Genomic DNA, 16,520 nt, shown 5'->3' with positions numbered 1-16,520 from the left:
CAATAAATCGTTCAATAAGTGATTTAAGTTGCTTCAGTACTCCAAGGATATCTACTTGTAAGTTATTCATGTTGGCAGCTGTTCTTGATTCAAATTCAGGAATATTTACTTTGTCTTTTTTGGTGAAGGAATTTCGAAATGCTAAATTTAGTGACTCTGCTTTCACAGCACTATTAGATTATATTAGTACTTGTTCCATCGATCATGAATACGACACTTCATAATGGTGTGGAACGTGCCCGGTTAATAAAAGGTGTCTATGCAAGGCTTACCCACTTACTATATCCAAAAATTCATCTAATGAGTAGGAGTTGCCGTTAAGAAATTCTTTTAATTTCCATTTAAATGCTATATGGCTATCTGTCAGACTTTTGATGCTATTAGGTAAGTGACCAAAGACTTTTGTGGCAGCATAATTTACTCCCTTCTGAGCCAAAGTTAGATTTAACCTTGAGTAGTGAAGATCATCCTTTCTCCTATCATTGATAGTATTCCCAATGCTATCTCACAAAGAAGGCATTCTCTGTGTCTTGCTGCAAGCATATTTTATATATGATCAGACTCTTTTTGGATTCTCTGCCAGGTTTCAAGATAAAGTTTCATTGTGGAAATTATTGTAAGTATCTCACATTTCCCTGCTAAGTTATGAGCTTCTGTAAAAAGATCACCAATCTTGGAGATTTTGCGTTAGTTTAAATTTGGCATGTTCAAAACTAATGCTCATTTTCATAAATGAACTGGCTCCATATAAAAAAGTGATCAAACAGAAGGTAAAGCAATCTGTCTTCGGAAGACGACATTGATTACTGATTTGTAGAGTTAAAATAAAGGTTAATGGGTGACCAACACTTGCCAAAGGCCAGATTTCATGGTTTTGAGAGTGACTATTTTAAAAATACATCTGTTGCTGGTTCCAGTAAATGTGCAAAGAAGATGTTAAAGAGAAGTCCTTGACTGGCAATACAGTAGCTAATTTCATAACTGATAGAAGTCAGTTTCTTAAGCATGCAGAATAATATGAGGACATGCAGAAAAGTAATACCTCCGAATTGTTTATGTAAAAACTCTTAAAGCTTTTTAAATAAAATGAACATTATTAACATTCTACATCTTTATTCTTTATGTCTGCTTATTTGCAACCCTCTGTCCCAAGAGGGTTCCAGATTGTAGTGTGTAATGTGGTGCTGAATAACGGAACTATGTTGGTACATGAGAACTGAGTTTTGAATTCAAGGAGTTTGTCCACATATGGAGCACCCTCTTATGCAGTATGACAATGCCAAACCACACACGAGTGCTGCGACATCTGCAACAGCCTGATGCCTTGGGTTCTCTGTCAACAATAATCCTCCATATAGTCTAGAATTGGTCGCACCTGATTTTCTTCTGTTTTTGAAACTTAAAGAACACTTTTGAGGACTTCACTTTTATAGTGAGAATAGGGGTCAGGTTGTGGCTGCATCAACAAAGTCAGAAATTCTGCAGTGATGGTATCAACAAACTGCTCTGTTGTTGGGAGGAATGTGTTCATCAGGGTGACTACATTGAGAAATAGATATGTAGATATGAAGAGTAACAATGTAGAATGTTAATAACATTTGCTTTACTTAAAAAGCTTTAAGAATTTTCATACACAAAATCCGAAGGTATTACCTTTCAGCATGGCCTTCTAGTATTTACTTTATTTTACACGCACAAATTTAAAATGCATAATAATGAACAAATTAGTTCAGAGAAAAAACATATGGAAAATTTAATTATAAAATAATGAATGCAACACAGAAATGAAACCTTTTATTGGCATTTTATATTCATGAATAATTTGTACTATAATAACAGATATGAAACAGCATAGCTGCATACATCTGTATGATGAACAAAACAACAGTAAGTAAACATACTGTTATCCTTCCACCTTTCACTTCCATATGACTACATAATATTTGCTGCAGTAAAATATTTTCTCCAACTTGATTAAGTACACAGAAATATTCACATGCATCATTTATCAATAATGTAAAGTATCACAGATGCTTGCAACAGTTTTGTGTAATAACTTAGGATAGTAATATTCTAATTATTAGAGAATAACATCGAAAATGCAGTATCATTGGCACATGTTACAGTACTAGACAACATTATTCACAGCCTTATTATTTCTGTTTTGGTTTACATGGAGCACAATACAGATGCCTTCTGTGTTTATAGAGGTAACTCCCCTGAAAATAAGTTGTGGTTTATTGGAATTCTGGATGATTTCATTCTAAGCAAATGCCATTTACAGTTACATTCAAACAGGAAAAGCAGGACTGACATCTGTGACTGAATCACCTCTTCTAATGTACGAAGTTTGTTTTGTTTAATTAATTTTGATATAAATTAAAGTAATTTTGGGAACAGTAAAACAATTAATTATTGGTAGAGTCCTTGAAAATGCAGTCTTCACTGGTGGAGTGGTGTGCTGAAAGGATTTCAACTTGAGCATCCTTTGCCTTCATACTCAAACTGTTTTCCAGCTTCCTGTCAAGCTTAAAGCCAGACATATTTCCAAGCCTCTCCAAGTTTCTCCAGGATGACAAAATTGTTTGAAGTGTTTCAACTTTAATGTTTGGTGCTTCATTTAAGAACAAGCACCGCAAGGCTGGTGCAGGTGGCAATGAAGTGAGCTTGAGGTCAGGGCAGCGATGAGCATGAAGACACTGCAGTTGAGATGCGTGCAACAATAGCTGGGACACTGCATTTTCTGATACATCAGAACCAAGCTGTGCTGTTAGGATGTCCAGTGAAAGGGGCACTTTTTTATTACTATCTGTCCACCGCACTGATGCACCTTCAATGCACAGTGTTCGTAAGAGGGGACATGTTATAAATATGTATGCCAAGTCTACAACTGGAGGCTCTGCATTCCATGAGAAGTGTACACTCAGCTTATACAGTTCAGGAGCACCATTTAATGATGCTGCAAGAACAGTAGTGTCACCAGCTAGATCTTCAATATGGCATGGAGCTGCAATAAGAAACACACAAAATTTTTCATTAAAAAGCAAAGAAAAAAAAAATGAACAATAAACATTTTTATGATTGGAGAAGAGTATGCGGTTTCTAGCTGCCAAGAGACAAACAACTGAGCAATTGGAGAACAGTTGAAGGTGTGGGAGAATCTACAGATTAGAACAGAGAAAGAGAGAGAGAGAGAGAGAGAGAGAGAGAGAGAGAGAGAGAGAGAGGAAAAAAGGAAGCTTTTTTTGAAGCATGAGCAATTTTTCTATCATTCAGTGGATGTGCATGCATCACTTTTCATTCATACTGCCTACCTATCATATTTTATCTTAATAAAATAATTAAGAAAGAAATGGAACTTACCTAAAATAAATGTCATGCAATAAAAACAGTGGGAGAGTACACCATTCTCTTAAAAATATAGCATAAATGATATCTTTAAATTACAATATTCATTTCACATTATTTACAAGACAATTAACCATTTGACTCCGGTGGAACTCTCTACATATTCTGCTACATCTTTACCCAAGTACTGATTTTCTTGCTATTGCCAATCTGCATTTTACATCCTCTCTACTTCAGCCATCACCAGTTATTTTGCTGCCCAAATAGCAAAAATCATCTACTCTCATTTCCTAATCCAATTCCTTCAGCATTGCTTGCTGTGATTTCTTTTTAAAAAATACAAACATTTTTTAACTGGAAGTAGACATAATTAAAGTCATTTCAGATCAGTATAGTCAATTAATTGAGCTACAGAATAAGAAAACAGAAACTGGGACTGTAATTGTAGAGCAAACACTGACAAATGCCGGAAATCTCAAATATTAGAAATGTTACTCAGATAAGAAGACTGGAAATTTGCATATAACGATAATCTGGAAGAAAGCTGGAAAAGTGTCATATCAACCATAAGTCATCACATAAACATAGCTTGTTGAAAAGTCCATAGAAGGATAAATGCAAGAGATAGTAAAAAATGTATCACCACAGAGATCTTTCATGTTAGAGTAGACTTACAAGATTTGTATGAAAGATATCAGAAATGTAACAGTCAAGCAGTCTGTGAACTTACAGACACAAGAAGAAACAATACAGCAGGATATTACAGTGAATAATACTCTAACATCAAATTGGAAACTTGTCAGACATTTCAAGATAGTCACACACAAATAAGAACAGGAATAAATCAAAGCAGACAGACAGTGGGAACAGTACTTACTGCTCAAGGGAAAGAACTGATGGAACAATATGAAGAGTGTTACACTTTACAGCAGTATTATGTAAATATAGTTCATAAGCTAATGAAACAGAATGAAGCTTTGGCCTTAAAAAAAAAGGTACAGTTTCACCAGAAATAAAAAAAAGCCTGTTTCTTTCTCCAAGAGATGAAACAGAAGTTAAAAGTATAATTATATCAGTGAAAACAAAGAAACAGAGTGCAGAGATGGAATATCTATAACAGCAATCAAATATTGCTCATGGCATCTAGCAAAGCCTCTGACATTCCTAGTAAACTTGGTAACTGAGAAGTTTATTTTCAGGATGTCTGAAAAAGTGTATATATATACACTTGTGTTTGTTTGTGTGTCTGTCGACCTGCCAGCACTTTCATTTGGTAAGTCACATCATCTTTGTTTTTAGGTATATTTTTCCTTCATGGAATGTTTCCTTCTATTATAACCATATACATGTGTGGATGGATATGTGTGTGTGTGCGCGCGAGTGTATACCCGTATATATATATATATATATATATATATATATATATATATATATATATATATATATATATATATTAGAGGGAAACATTCCACGTGGGAAAAATATATCTAAAAAGAAAGATGATGAGACTTACCAAACAAAAGCGCTGGCAGGTCGATAGACACACAAACAAACACACAAAATTCAAGCTTTTGCAACCAATGGTTGCCTCATCAGGAAAGAGGGAAGGAGAGGGAAAGACGAAAGGATATGGGTTTTAAGGGAGAGGGTAAGGAGTCATTCCAATCCCGGGAGCGGAAAGACTTACCTTAGGGGGAAAAAATGACAGGTATACACTCGCACACACACACACACATCCATCTGCATATACACAGACACAAGCAGACATTTGTAAAGGCAGAGAGTTTGGGCAGAGATGTCAGTCGAGGCGGAAGTACAGAGGCAAAGATGATGTTGAAAGACAGGTGAGGTATGAGTGGCGGCAAATTGAAATTAGAAATTAGCGGAGATTGAGGCCTGGCGGATAGCAAGAAGAGAGGATATGCTGAAGGGCAAGTTCCCATCTCCGGAGTTCTGACAGATTGGTGTTAGTGGGAAGTATCCAGATAACCCGGACGGTGTAACACTGTGCCAAGATGTGCTGGCCGTGCACCAAGGCATGTTTAGCCACAGGGTGATCCTCATTACCAACAAACACTGTCTGCCTGTGTCCATTCATGCGAATGGACAGTTTGTTGCTGGTCATTCCCACATAGAATGCTTCACAGTGTAGGCAGATCAGTTGGTAAATCACGTGGGTGCTTTCACACGTGGCTCTGCCTTTGATCGTATTTCTGGCTTTCTCAAAAGCCATTGACTGTGTATGTCACACTACTCTCTTCGATAAACTACATAGATATACACTACTGGCCATTAAAATTGCTACACCATGAAGATGACATGCTACAGATGCAAAATGTAACCGACAGGAAGAAGATGCTGTGATATGCAAATGATTAGCTTTTCAGAGCATTCACACAAGGTTGGCGCCGGTGGCGACACCTACAATGTGCTGACATGAGGAAATTTTCCAACCAATTTCTCATACACAAACAGCAGTTGACTGGCATTGCCTGGTGAAACGTTGTTGTGATGCCTCGTGTAAGGAGGAAAAATGCGTAGCATCACGTTTCCGACTTTGATAAAGGTCGGATTGTAGCCTATCACGATTACGATTTATCGTACCACGACATTGCTGCTCACGTTGGTTGAGATCCAATGACTGTTATCAGAATATGGAATTGGTGGGTTTAGGAGGGTAATACGGAACGCCGTGCTGGATCCCAATGGCCTCATGTCACTAGCAGTCGAGATGACAGGCATCTTATCTGCATGGCTGTAACGGATCGTGCAGCCACGTCTCGATCCCCGAGTCAACAGATGGGGATGTTTGCAAGACAACAACCATCTGCATGAACAGTTGGATGGCGTTTGCAGCAGCATGGACTATCAGCTACTATCGGCTACTCTTGACACTGCATCACAGACAGGAGCACCTGCGATGGTGTACTCAACGACGAACCTGGGTGCATGAATGGCAAAACATCATTTTTTTGGATGAATCCAGGTTCTGCTTACAGCATCATGATGGTCGCATCCATGTTTGGTGACATCATGATGAACGCACATTGGAAGCGCGTATTCGTCATCGCCATCGCCATACTGGCATATCACCCGGCGTGATGGTATGGGGTGCCATTGGTTACACGTCTCTGTCACCTCTTGTTCACACTGATGGCACTTTGAACCATGGACATTACATTTCAGATGTGTTAAGACCCGTGGCTCTACCCTTCATTCGATCCTTGCGAAACCCTACATTTCAGCAGGATAATGCATGACTGCATGTTGCAGGTCCTGTACGGGCCTTTCTGGATAAAGAAAATGTTTGACTGCTGGCCTGGCCAGCACATTCTCCAGATCTCTCACCAATTGAAAACGTCTGGTCAATGGTGGCCGAGCAACTGGCTCATCACAATACAGCAGTCACTGCTCTTGATGAACTGTGGTATCGTGTTGAAGCTGCGTGGGCAGCTGGCCTTATTACGGCCAGAGGTGGTTGTTCTGGGTACTGATTTCTCAGGATGTATGCACCCAAATTGGGTGAAAATGTAATCACATGTCAGTTCTAGTATAATATATTTGTCCAATGAATACCCATTTATCATCTGCATTTCTTCTTGCTGTAGCAATTTTAATGGCCAGTAGTGTACATAGATATGGTATCAGGGCACATGGCCAGTCTTAGAAATTCACTTGTATAAAACAGAGAACACAATGTAAAATTGATATATTTTATACTGCATGTGAATCGTATGGCAGCGACAGTACCACAGAAGAAAATGTAGTCATCTGTGCAGATCATATGGCACTCATTTTAAGTAGTGTCTCAATACACAACTTCAAAATAAGAGCAATCATAGATATAGTAAGTGTAAATGACTATGTAAATGAAAAAAAACTCTCTATAAATAGAAAGGAAACAACCCATACGAAAAAACTTCCAAAGAGAATGATAAATTAAGAGAAAAACTAAATATAATACTAAAGTGCTAACTGCTTCCTAAAACTGAAAATTTTTCTTGGTGGATGAAGATTCATTTCAATCGAAGAATTGATAACTGGAGTTGACAACTATTTCGCAGGTCTGGAGGAAACTCATTTTCAAGATGGGATCAAGGCAATGGAACATTGTTGGACCAAATTCATTAATCTACAAGGAGACTAAAGTTTCAGTGATGTAAGTACTTTTTTTCTATTCCATTCCGAGAAGTTTTTAAACCACTCTTGTATTTTGAAAGTTCCTGATTTAACAATGCTAAACAGTAAATAACATATAACAACATCATATTACATATTCATGGAGTACTCTTTCCTGACTATACTGGCATAGTTTTCTTTCCAAGAGAGTTTTGATGAGCAACCCTCAACACAGAATTAACAACACTGAGGAAAATCAATCCTATTTTAACAGGAAAATGTGAATGATAGACTTATGCACCATTCACTGCACCACATCAACACTGCTACAAGTCAGTCTATCAACATGTAGCAGCATTGTTGGGACAATTGAGGCTACTGCCATGATGGATACATACTACAAGTGAAGGTCAGCAATGCATCAGCAAAAACAAGTAATGAGGAATGCTGCCAGGAAGTAGATTCTGGATTAAGTTGTGCATTTAATTAGTTTTTAAGATGAAAGGCCAGCATTATGGATGTACTGTTTCTGGGTGACATGATATTTATTGATTACATTGTTATATTGGGTGTTGAAGAACAGACCTTCAGAAATTTACAAGCAGTTCCTCAAGTCAATATAATTACAATGTTCAAATGAATGTATGTCCAAAAATACTTCATTTACAAGCCATCTGCCCTAGTTGGCTTTTGAATGAAGATGAAATTGGTGTAACATTATATCATCGTACTTGTTACTTTACCAAATATTGAAGAGAATGGTTGGTTGGTTTTGGGGAAGGAGACCAGACAGCATGGTCATCGGTCTCATCGGATTAGGAAGGAAGTCGGCCGTGCTCTTTCAGAGGAACCATCCCGGCATTTGCCTGGAGTGATTTAGGGAAATCACGGAAAACCTAAATCAGGATGGCCGGATGCGGGATTGAACCGTCGTCCTCCCGAATGCGAGTCCAGTGTCTAACCACTGCGCCACCCTGCTCGGTATTGAAGAGAATAAACATAACTAATGCTAGAAATATCAGTGTCAGAAGCAGTCTGTCTTTAACACTAATGGATTATACTCACAGTAGTATTTAGACTGGCAATTTTGGGCCCAGTTATCAAAACTACGACAGAAAAATATCACCAATACTGGTCTCTCAGCTCTAACAGAAACACGCACCCTGCTGTGTGTAAATGCTTCTGACATTTGCTCTTGCAAGACTTTCAAACATTTACAGAAAGTACTTGCAAGGAACAATCAGACAGTAACTGGCAGCAAAAATTCACCCCTTGTGTAAACAGTTTTGTGAGTACTATCCGAGAGTACCAAATTGTCCAAAAGCAAAAGACTTTCACATGATGCCCCTTTTTAACTTATTTAAAATATATACAAAATAAATACAATGTTCTTCATGGTAATTTTGAAAAATAAAATTAATATTAGTTTTTTATTCTTCCTTTTCCACCCCAGAGAATTTCTGCCACCAGAAATGGAGGGTGAAACTTTAACAAAGCCAGCCACTCAGACCAGCAAAGCACCAGGAAAATTGTTAAATATTAGGTGAAGATTCCCAGACAGAAGCCAACGGGCAATAAGCCAAGTACAATATGTATTTGGGAAGATATAAATACATACAAACTTTCTCAATTTACCAATAGTTATAAACAAGAATATAAATTAATTATGTGCTTGAAGTGTGTATGATTATTTCCAAACAGTGTTCCGGTACATAAATTGTTCAGATCTGAGGTGTTTTATTTCATTTTTGCTAAAAATTATTGTGCTAATATAGATTAACAGGAAAGACATAAGTCATTGGACAGAAATGATAGGAAAAATCACTGTTTGGAAGAGGGATCAGGTATAGAAAGTCATTTCCAGTGCATAAAACATGTGTTTTAATGCCTATTGATATGCCACAAAAAAAGCTGGCAAGAGACATTTACACAGCATCCTCTGAATGTGAACTTGGGCTTGCTTTTTTGTAGTTCAAGTCAAACTGACTTACTGAGGAACATGGGAGGCATAAGTCACTTGTGACATAGGCTACTAGACTTGTGTGGATAACTGCTGAAGGAAAAAAAATGTAGAAACAAAAAGAAAGAAGAAAAAGTAAACTTAAAAACCATATGTATTTACCAGCACAATAATGCATCTACAGAAAATTTGTAAGTATTCAAATAGCTTTTGCAGTACAACATTTATTTTATCTTTGTTTGTTTGAAAAAGACTCTGAGCAACAGAGAGAATCATATCTCCAGTAACACATAAGTACTCAGATCAGGGTGGTACCAGCTACAGGATAGTTCAGTACCAAGTAGTGGCCCACTCAGTGCACATAGAGGGATTAGGCACTAATAAGTCGAAACCAAGTACAACATTTAGCATTCACATTTCCACAAGTCACAAGGTTAATAAAACAAACGTCATAAAAATACGTGGTCTCAGCCTACTATATCTGTAATGTAACATATACGGCTCATGAACATTACACAGAGAAACATTCTTTTACTACAGTATATACAGCACATTGTCTTTTTATGGAAAACATTCAGAGTACATCACAGCACCAGCATGAGATGGCATGAGATAATGGATGTTTCATCTATGTCCCTCACATTAGTGAAAACATTTAACTTGGTTTCACTCTGGCCAACCTGCTTCCATCAGCGCATTAATGAGTCTCCATGCATCTAGAGTTATGGCATGGAAGCACTGCAGCGGTTTATGGGTCACAACAGAAGTGTGTGTTACAACACAATGATACTTCATGACTGGAAATGAATAGTATATTATTAATCTTGGGTAAGCTAATCAAATGGCCATCTCAGGCATGTTGACTTTGCCAGATACAAAGTATCTGGGTTTTACAGATATGAATGTAGTGAAAGTGGTAGCTTTTGAAAAAGTCTTCATTCCCTCAATTCACAGCTGTTGTGGTCCAGAGGAGAATGAACGTTGTGTCAGGGACAGATTGCACCATTCTATGTCAACATGCTATAGTCAATAGTAACAGGGATAGTGAGTATTTGAGGAGACAATACAGTAACAGCAGTAGCCAACTTTACTCCTGATGGAAAGGACAGAAATAATCACAAAAAAAGGAAAAAAGGCCATGACTTCTTGCATCATATGGTTACAGAATTCTCTGTAATAAGTCTCATACTGTTTGTCTTTGAGTCTGTTCTATTTTATTTTCCATTTTCTAAGAACTGTTTTACATAATGTTTATTATAGATTACATTTGCTATTAATTTTCTTTTTTGAAACAGGAAAAGGGGGAAAAGACAGATAATAGTTTTACTTACAGCGTCTACCATCAATTGTTGGATCCCTGTAGGTATAAAAATCAGACATGGCAGCATTGCTGTGGCAAAAACGTAACTGCAGCTCATGGAGTGGCAGCTTTGACAGAACGTGAGTGAGATCTGCAGACGCTGTGTTCATGATGCGAGGCTGCACCAACCGCAACCTCTGTATATGTGGGCAAGCATCGGTGACTGCAGCAATCTGTGAGATTGAAGGCCTCACCAATGTTGCTTCTGTCAGCTAAAGAACAGAAACATTTCATTCAAGCATGACTACTTTTGATCAAAAATCTATAAAGGCAAATAATTTAAGTAACATGCAGCTACTTAAGATCTTTGTGGCAATAAATAAATAAATAAAGCAACATTAATCACAAGAGTAAAGTACTTAACCATGGTATGCCAAATGTTACATTTACAGCTTGTTGTAGTACCAAACAATAATGGTTCACAGTCTCCATAGTGCCTTGTAAACTGGAGACTGTTTCAGTTTTTATTATTAGTACAGGATTTTGTAGTACTTCTGCAAAAACAATAAATATATAAGTTAAATACACTCCTGGAAATGGAAAAAAGAACACATTGACACCGGTGTGTCAGACCCACCATACTTGCTCCGGACACTGCGAGAGGGCTGTACAAGCAATGATCACACGCACGGCACAGCGGACACACCAGGAACCGCGGTGTTGGCCGTCGAATGGCGCTAGCTGCGCAGCATTTGTGCACCGCCGCCGTCAGTGTCAGCCAGTTTGCCATGGCATACGGAGCTCCATCACAGTCTTTAACACTGGTAGCATGCCGCGACAGCGTGGACGTGAACCGTATGTGCAGTTGACGGACTTTGAGCGAGGGCGTATAGTGGGCATGCGGGAGGCCGGGTGGACGTACCGCCGAATTGCTCGACACGTGGGGCGTGAGGTCTCCACAGTACATCGATGTTGTCGCCAGTGGTCGGCAGAAGATGCATGTGCCCGTCGACCTGGGACCGGACCGCAGCGACGCACGGATGCACGCCAAGACCGTAGGATCCTACGCAGTGCCGTAGGGGACCACACCGCCACTTCCCAGCAAATTAGGGACGCTGTTGCTCCTGGGATATCAGCGAGGACCATTCGCAACCGTCTCCATGAAGCTGGGCTACGGTCCCGCACACCGTTAGGCCGTCTTCCGCTCACGCCCCAACATCGTGCAGCCCGCCTCCAGTGGTGTCGCAACAGGCGTGAATGGAGGGACGAATGGAGACGTGTCGTCTTCAGCGATGAGAGTCGCTTCTGCCTTGGTGCCAATGATGGTCGTATGCGTGTTTGGCGCCGTGCAGGTGAGCGCCACAATCAGGACTGCATACGACCGAGGCACACAGGGCCAACACCCGGCATCATCGTGTGGGGAGCGATCTCCTACACTGGCCGTACACCACTGGTGATCGTCGAGGGGACACTGAATAGTGCACGGTACATCCAAACCGTCATCGAACCCGTCGTTCTACCATTCCTAGACCGGCAAGGGAACTTGCTGTTCCAACAGGACAATGCACGTCCGCATGTATCCAGTGCCACCCAACGTGCTCTAGAAGGTGTAAGTCAACTACCCTGGCCAGCAAGATCTCCGGATCTGTCCCCCATTGAGCATGTTTGGGACTGGATGAAGCGTCGTCTCACGCGGTCTGCACGTCCAGCACGAACGCTGGTCCAACTGAGGCGCCAGGTGGAAATGGCATGGCAAGCCGTTCCACAGGACTACATCCAGCATCTCTACGATCGTCTCCATGGGAGAATAGCAGCCTGCATTGCTGCGAAAGGTGGATATACACTGTACTAGTGCCGACATTGTGCATGCTCTGTTGCCTGTGTCTATGTGGCTGTGGTTCTGTCAGTGTGATCATGTGATGTATCTGACCCCAGGAATGTGTCAATAAAGTTTCCCCTTCCTGGGACGATGAATTCACGGTGTTCTTATTTCAATTTCCAGGAGTGTATTTTATGAATGATACTTAATCATTTGTCAACATTTCAGTTTTCCTTTACCTACACAGATATTGGAATGAAAACTTCATCTTCAGGATTTATAAGTTTCAATTGAGGCTTTCCGTCATGACCAGGTAAAGTAGTCACATCTGAATTTTCCAAGAATTTGCTTAACTGTTGGTCCATTATATACACACCACCATGTTGTATAAAATGAAGATAAAACAACACAGAGGAATTTCATCATAGACAAATCCAGAATCCAATTCTGGTAAAATTCAGGTGCAGCAGTTTTGCCAGGCCATGATTAAAACACTTGATTGAAACTTGTACACCCTGAACACAAAGCTTTCACTCCAAAATATGTATTGATGAATAAAAATACAAAAAAAAATTTACAGCCAGCTAGCACTGTCTGTCTGCACCAAGGGAAATCATTATGGTTTTTCAAGACCTTGTAATCAAACTCTAGTGCATCTCTCCCTCTCACATGACAATGTAAGTTCATGGTACAAAATATTAGTCACCACTTTGAAATAGCAAATTGGTCGCTTTAGAGCATTGTAGGTGGTGTAGAACTGATGAATTGTGATCCTCTACCATTGATGTAACTGCTGGCTGTAAACTGGTGTGTATGTGCCAGTTGGTTATATAGAATCAATAGAAGTAGCACAGAAAAATGGACTGGCAGGGATACGTGACAGAATGGAAGAAAGAAGTTATCATGGTTGGACATGCTATAATAGTTGTTGCTTGATTCATTGGTGTATCAACATGGACTATCTGACGTATCTTCAAGCAATTGTATATCTCTCACAACCATGTAACATGGTTTAACTGACAATGACCAGATATGACTGTCACATCGTTTCAATCACATTTGGTTTCAGCTCCGACAGCAATTACAGCTCTCAGTGAAGGCAGGTCAGTCCTCACCAGTATCCAAGCAAACATTCTACATCAACTTCTACACACATACTCTGCAAGCCACCATATGGTGCATGGCGGAGGGTACACTCCTAGTCATTTCCTTTTCTGTTCCACTCACAAAAATAATCAGGGGATAATGACTGGCTATATGACTCCATATGAGGCCTAATTTCTCTTATCTTTGTGATCCTCACATTAAATATACATTGGCAACAGCTGAATTGTTTTTCAGTCAGCTTAAAATGTCAGTTCTCTAAATTTTCTCAATAGTTTTCCTCAAAAAGAACATTCCAGAGATTCCCATTTGAGTTCCCAAAGCATCTCTCTAATATCTGCATGTTATTCAAACTTGATGGTAACAAATCTAGCAGCCCACCTCTGAATTGCTTCGATGTCTTCCTTTAATCTGGCATGGTGTAGATCCCAAACACTCAATCAGTACTCAAGAACAGGTCACACTAGTGTCCTACGGACAAACCAACTTTCTTAAAATTCTCTCAATAAACTAAAGTTGACCACTCACCTTCCCTACTTCAATACTTACATGGTTGTTGCATTTCATATTGCTTTGCAGCATTACATCCAGATATTTAAATGATGTGACTGTTTTAAGCAGCATATTACTAATGCAGTTTTCAAAAATTATGGATTTGTTTTTCCTACTCCTCTGCATTAACATTTTTCTATGTTTAGAGCTACCTGCCACTCATCACACCAACTATAAATTTTGTCTAAGTAATCTTGTATTCTCCTACAGTCACTCAACAACACAACTTCCCATACACCATAGCATTATCAGCAAACAGTAACAGATTACAGAGGAATTGCATGCAATGGACATATGTAGTCAGGTGCCTCACAAAAGGCCATTGCTAACAGCAGAATATAAAGCTGCACATTTCAAACATATGAACTGGACAGGAGGAGAGTAATATGGTCAGCACAGGCACTAGTTTGCCCTTTTCAAATATGAAAAGTGCTGAGTGTGCCGATGGCACAATGCGGCATTTAACAGCACTATGTGGAGGGCGTAGTTCAGGATGAACTAGGGCTCAATCATTCAGGTTACTGTATACATGAATCTGGATATTTATTTTGGCAATCTCAGTAACAAAATGTTGTCCTTTCTTCTACATCTTCATGATGCTGTGGACTGCTGTAGATAGCAACTCAGAGAGTGAGACTATGTATTTGCTGCTCCACATACTTGGACCACTACAACAGTGGGCTGTAGATGACTCCTTCTTGCCATATCATGTCACGTGGCATGTTTCCATGGTCTCTGGAATGGTACAAAGCTGCTTGTACAACTCAGTGTTGTATTCATCCCTGCGTAATTACCAGACATGCACCAGCTATGTTTCTGTTTATTTCCGATGCTTTGAACTTGGACTGTGTTTGCCATTTTCTCTGGGTGGATTTCTCATAGCATTATATCCTTTATGCAAGGACCTTCAATATTTTGCATAGTCCACCCTTTGTGTAGTCACTGCCACCTAGTGCCTGCCACTGTGCAACAAACCCATAACTTGTACTGAGTGTCACTACATGATCTTTCAACAAAAGTAATAACAGGTGGTGAGAAAGCTGCTGTGAGGTGTTGCATTATCTGCCTTGATATCTGTGGGGTCACCATGCCAGATAGCTAACTGAAAGGGCACGGGTCCAATTCTGGTCGAGTTGGAGATTTTCTCCACTCAGGGACTGGGTTTTGTGTTGTCCATCTTTGTACCATCATAACTGACATGAAAGTCACCTGTATGGCATCACATGAAAAGTCTCAGCCAATGTAACTTCATACCAGTGTACAACTTTGCCCTAATGAATGTTCTGAATTGTCAAAATACATTGCCATATCTTCCACTGTTGAGATGGATCTATGGTCATGTCCCAAAAGCCAGTTTAGAAAAAAAAAGTATTGCATTAGCAACCACAGGCTACTGTCTGCAGTTTGGTAATATGTGAGTTACAGTAACATGTGCTAAGATTGTGAGATGAGGTTAGCTGCGTTCAGCAGAAAATTGCACCAGGCAGTGGTAACAACCGTAACAGGCGAGTCGATGTCACCGTACCAGGGCAAGTCTCTTGTTATGGATGATGTGACTAGGCGCAATGTTTTAGTGAAAATCATGTGCCTCAGAGCAAGATGAATATGTCAAAATTTGAGGCAGAGGCAATTTCTTTCTGAGCTGTGTCAGCTCCCTTTGCCCACATTGCCTGCATGAGTTTAGAGCCACAGTACAGAGTGTGCTGTTTATCTAGTGGGCATGGTGGTGGTGATGTCATGATCAGGGAAGTGAGGCACTGTCATGAGGAGTAGTGAGCTGGGACTGGTGATGCTTGGGTAGTGACGTCCTCCTCTCTCAGTGGCAAGGGGGACACATGGCTCAAATTTGTGGTGAGGCATACTGATTCTTGGCATTGAGAAGTTTGTGTGTGTACAACAGCTTTCATAGTATAGTGGACACTCAAGTCTTCCAGAACTGATTAATTTGCCATGTGGTGATCTAGTTGTGCTTGGAAGCTGATTCATGGCCACAGAATTAACCACCCTTGTTGCTTGTTTGCCTAGTGTGAATTCCCACTCCAAAAATCCCACTTAGTTTCTGAAAGAGTAGGTCGAACCTTTACAAGTTCCAGGCATGTAAGTGTCTCACTGCCCTGCCTGTCTTGTTCCTGGTGCCTTTGTAAATCAGAGAGGAGCCACGCAAAGTTGGAAATTTCTGTCTGTTTAGATCTTTTAGTCCATGTTCAGCAGTACTTCTGGATTTATTCTTTTATCTTCCTAGCATCTTTCATGATATTCACTGTGCTGAGCACTGTAACTGCAGCAGTATTGAGTGTGTAGTGATGTCCCGGTCTTAC

The 16,520-nt window shown here is 39.8% G+C and overlaps 1 protein-coding gene across 1 annotated transcript in view; it reads right to left on the bottom strand.

Moving 5' to 3' along the window:
* Positions 1-1,772: 1,772 nt before the first annotated feature.
* The window catches only part of LOC126188551 (uncharacterized), a gene marked incomplete at its 5' end in the record, with an annotated part of 39,825 nt that continues 25,077 nt past the window's right edge, over positions 1,773-16,520 (bottom strand). Inside the window, 2 exons of the mRNA XM_049930151.1 lie at positions 1,773-3,007; positions 10,759-10,999. Of these exons, the coding sequence (XP_049786108.1) occupies positions 2,409-3,007; positions 10,759-10,999 (840 nt within the window). The remainder of the gene's footprint in view (positions 3,008-10,758; positions 11,000-16,520) is intronic.

Source organism: Schistocerca cancellata, chromosome 5, assembly GCF_023864275.1.
Source record: "Schistocerca cancellata isolate TAMUIC-IGC-003103 chromosome 5, iqSchCanc2.1, whole genome shotgun sequence".
Taxonomy (NCBI): domain Eukaryota; kingdom Metazoa; phylum Arthropoda; class Insecta; order Orthoptera; family Acrididae; genus Schistocerca; species Schistocerca cancellata.
The sequence above is the reverse complement of the archived record's forward strand: the minus strand, read 5'-3'. Positions and strand labels throughout refer to the sequence as shown.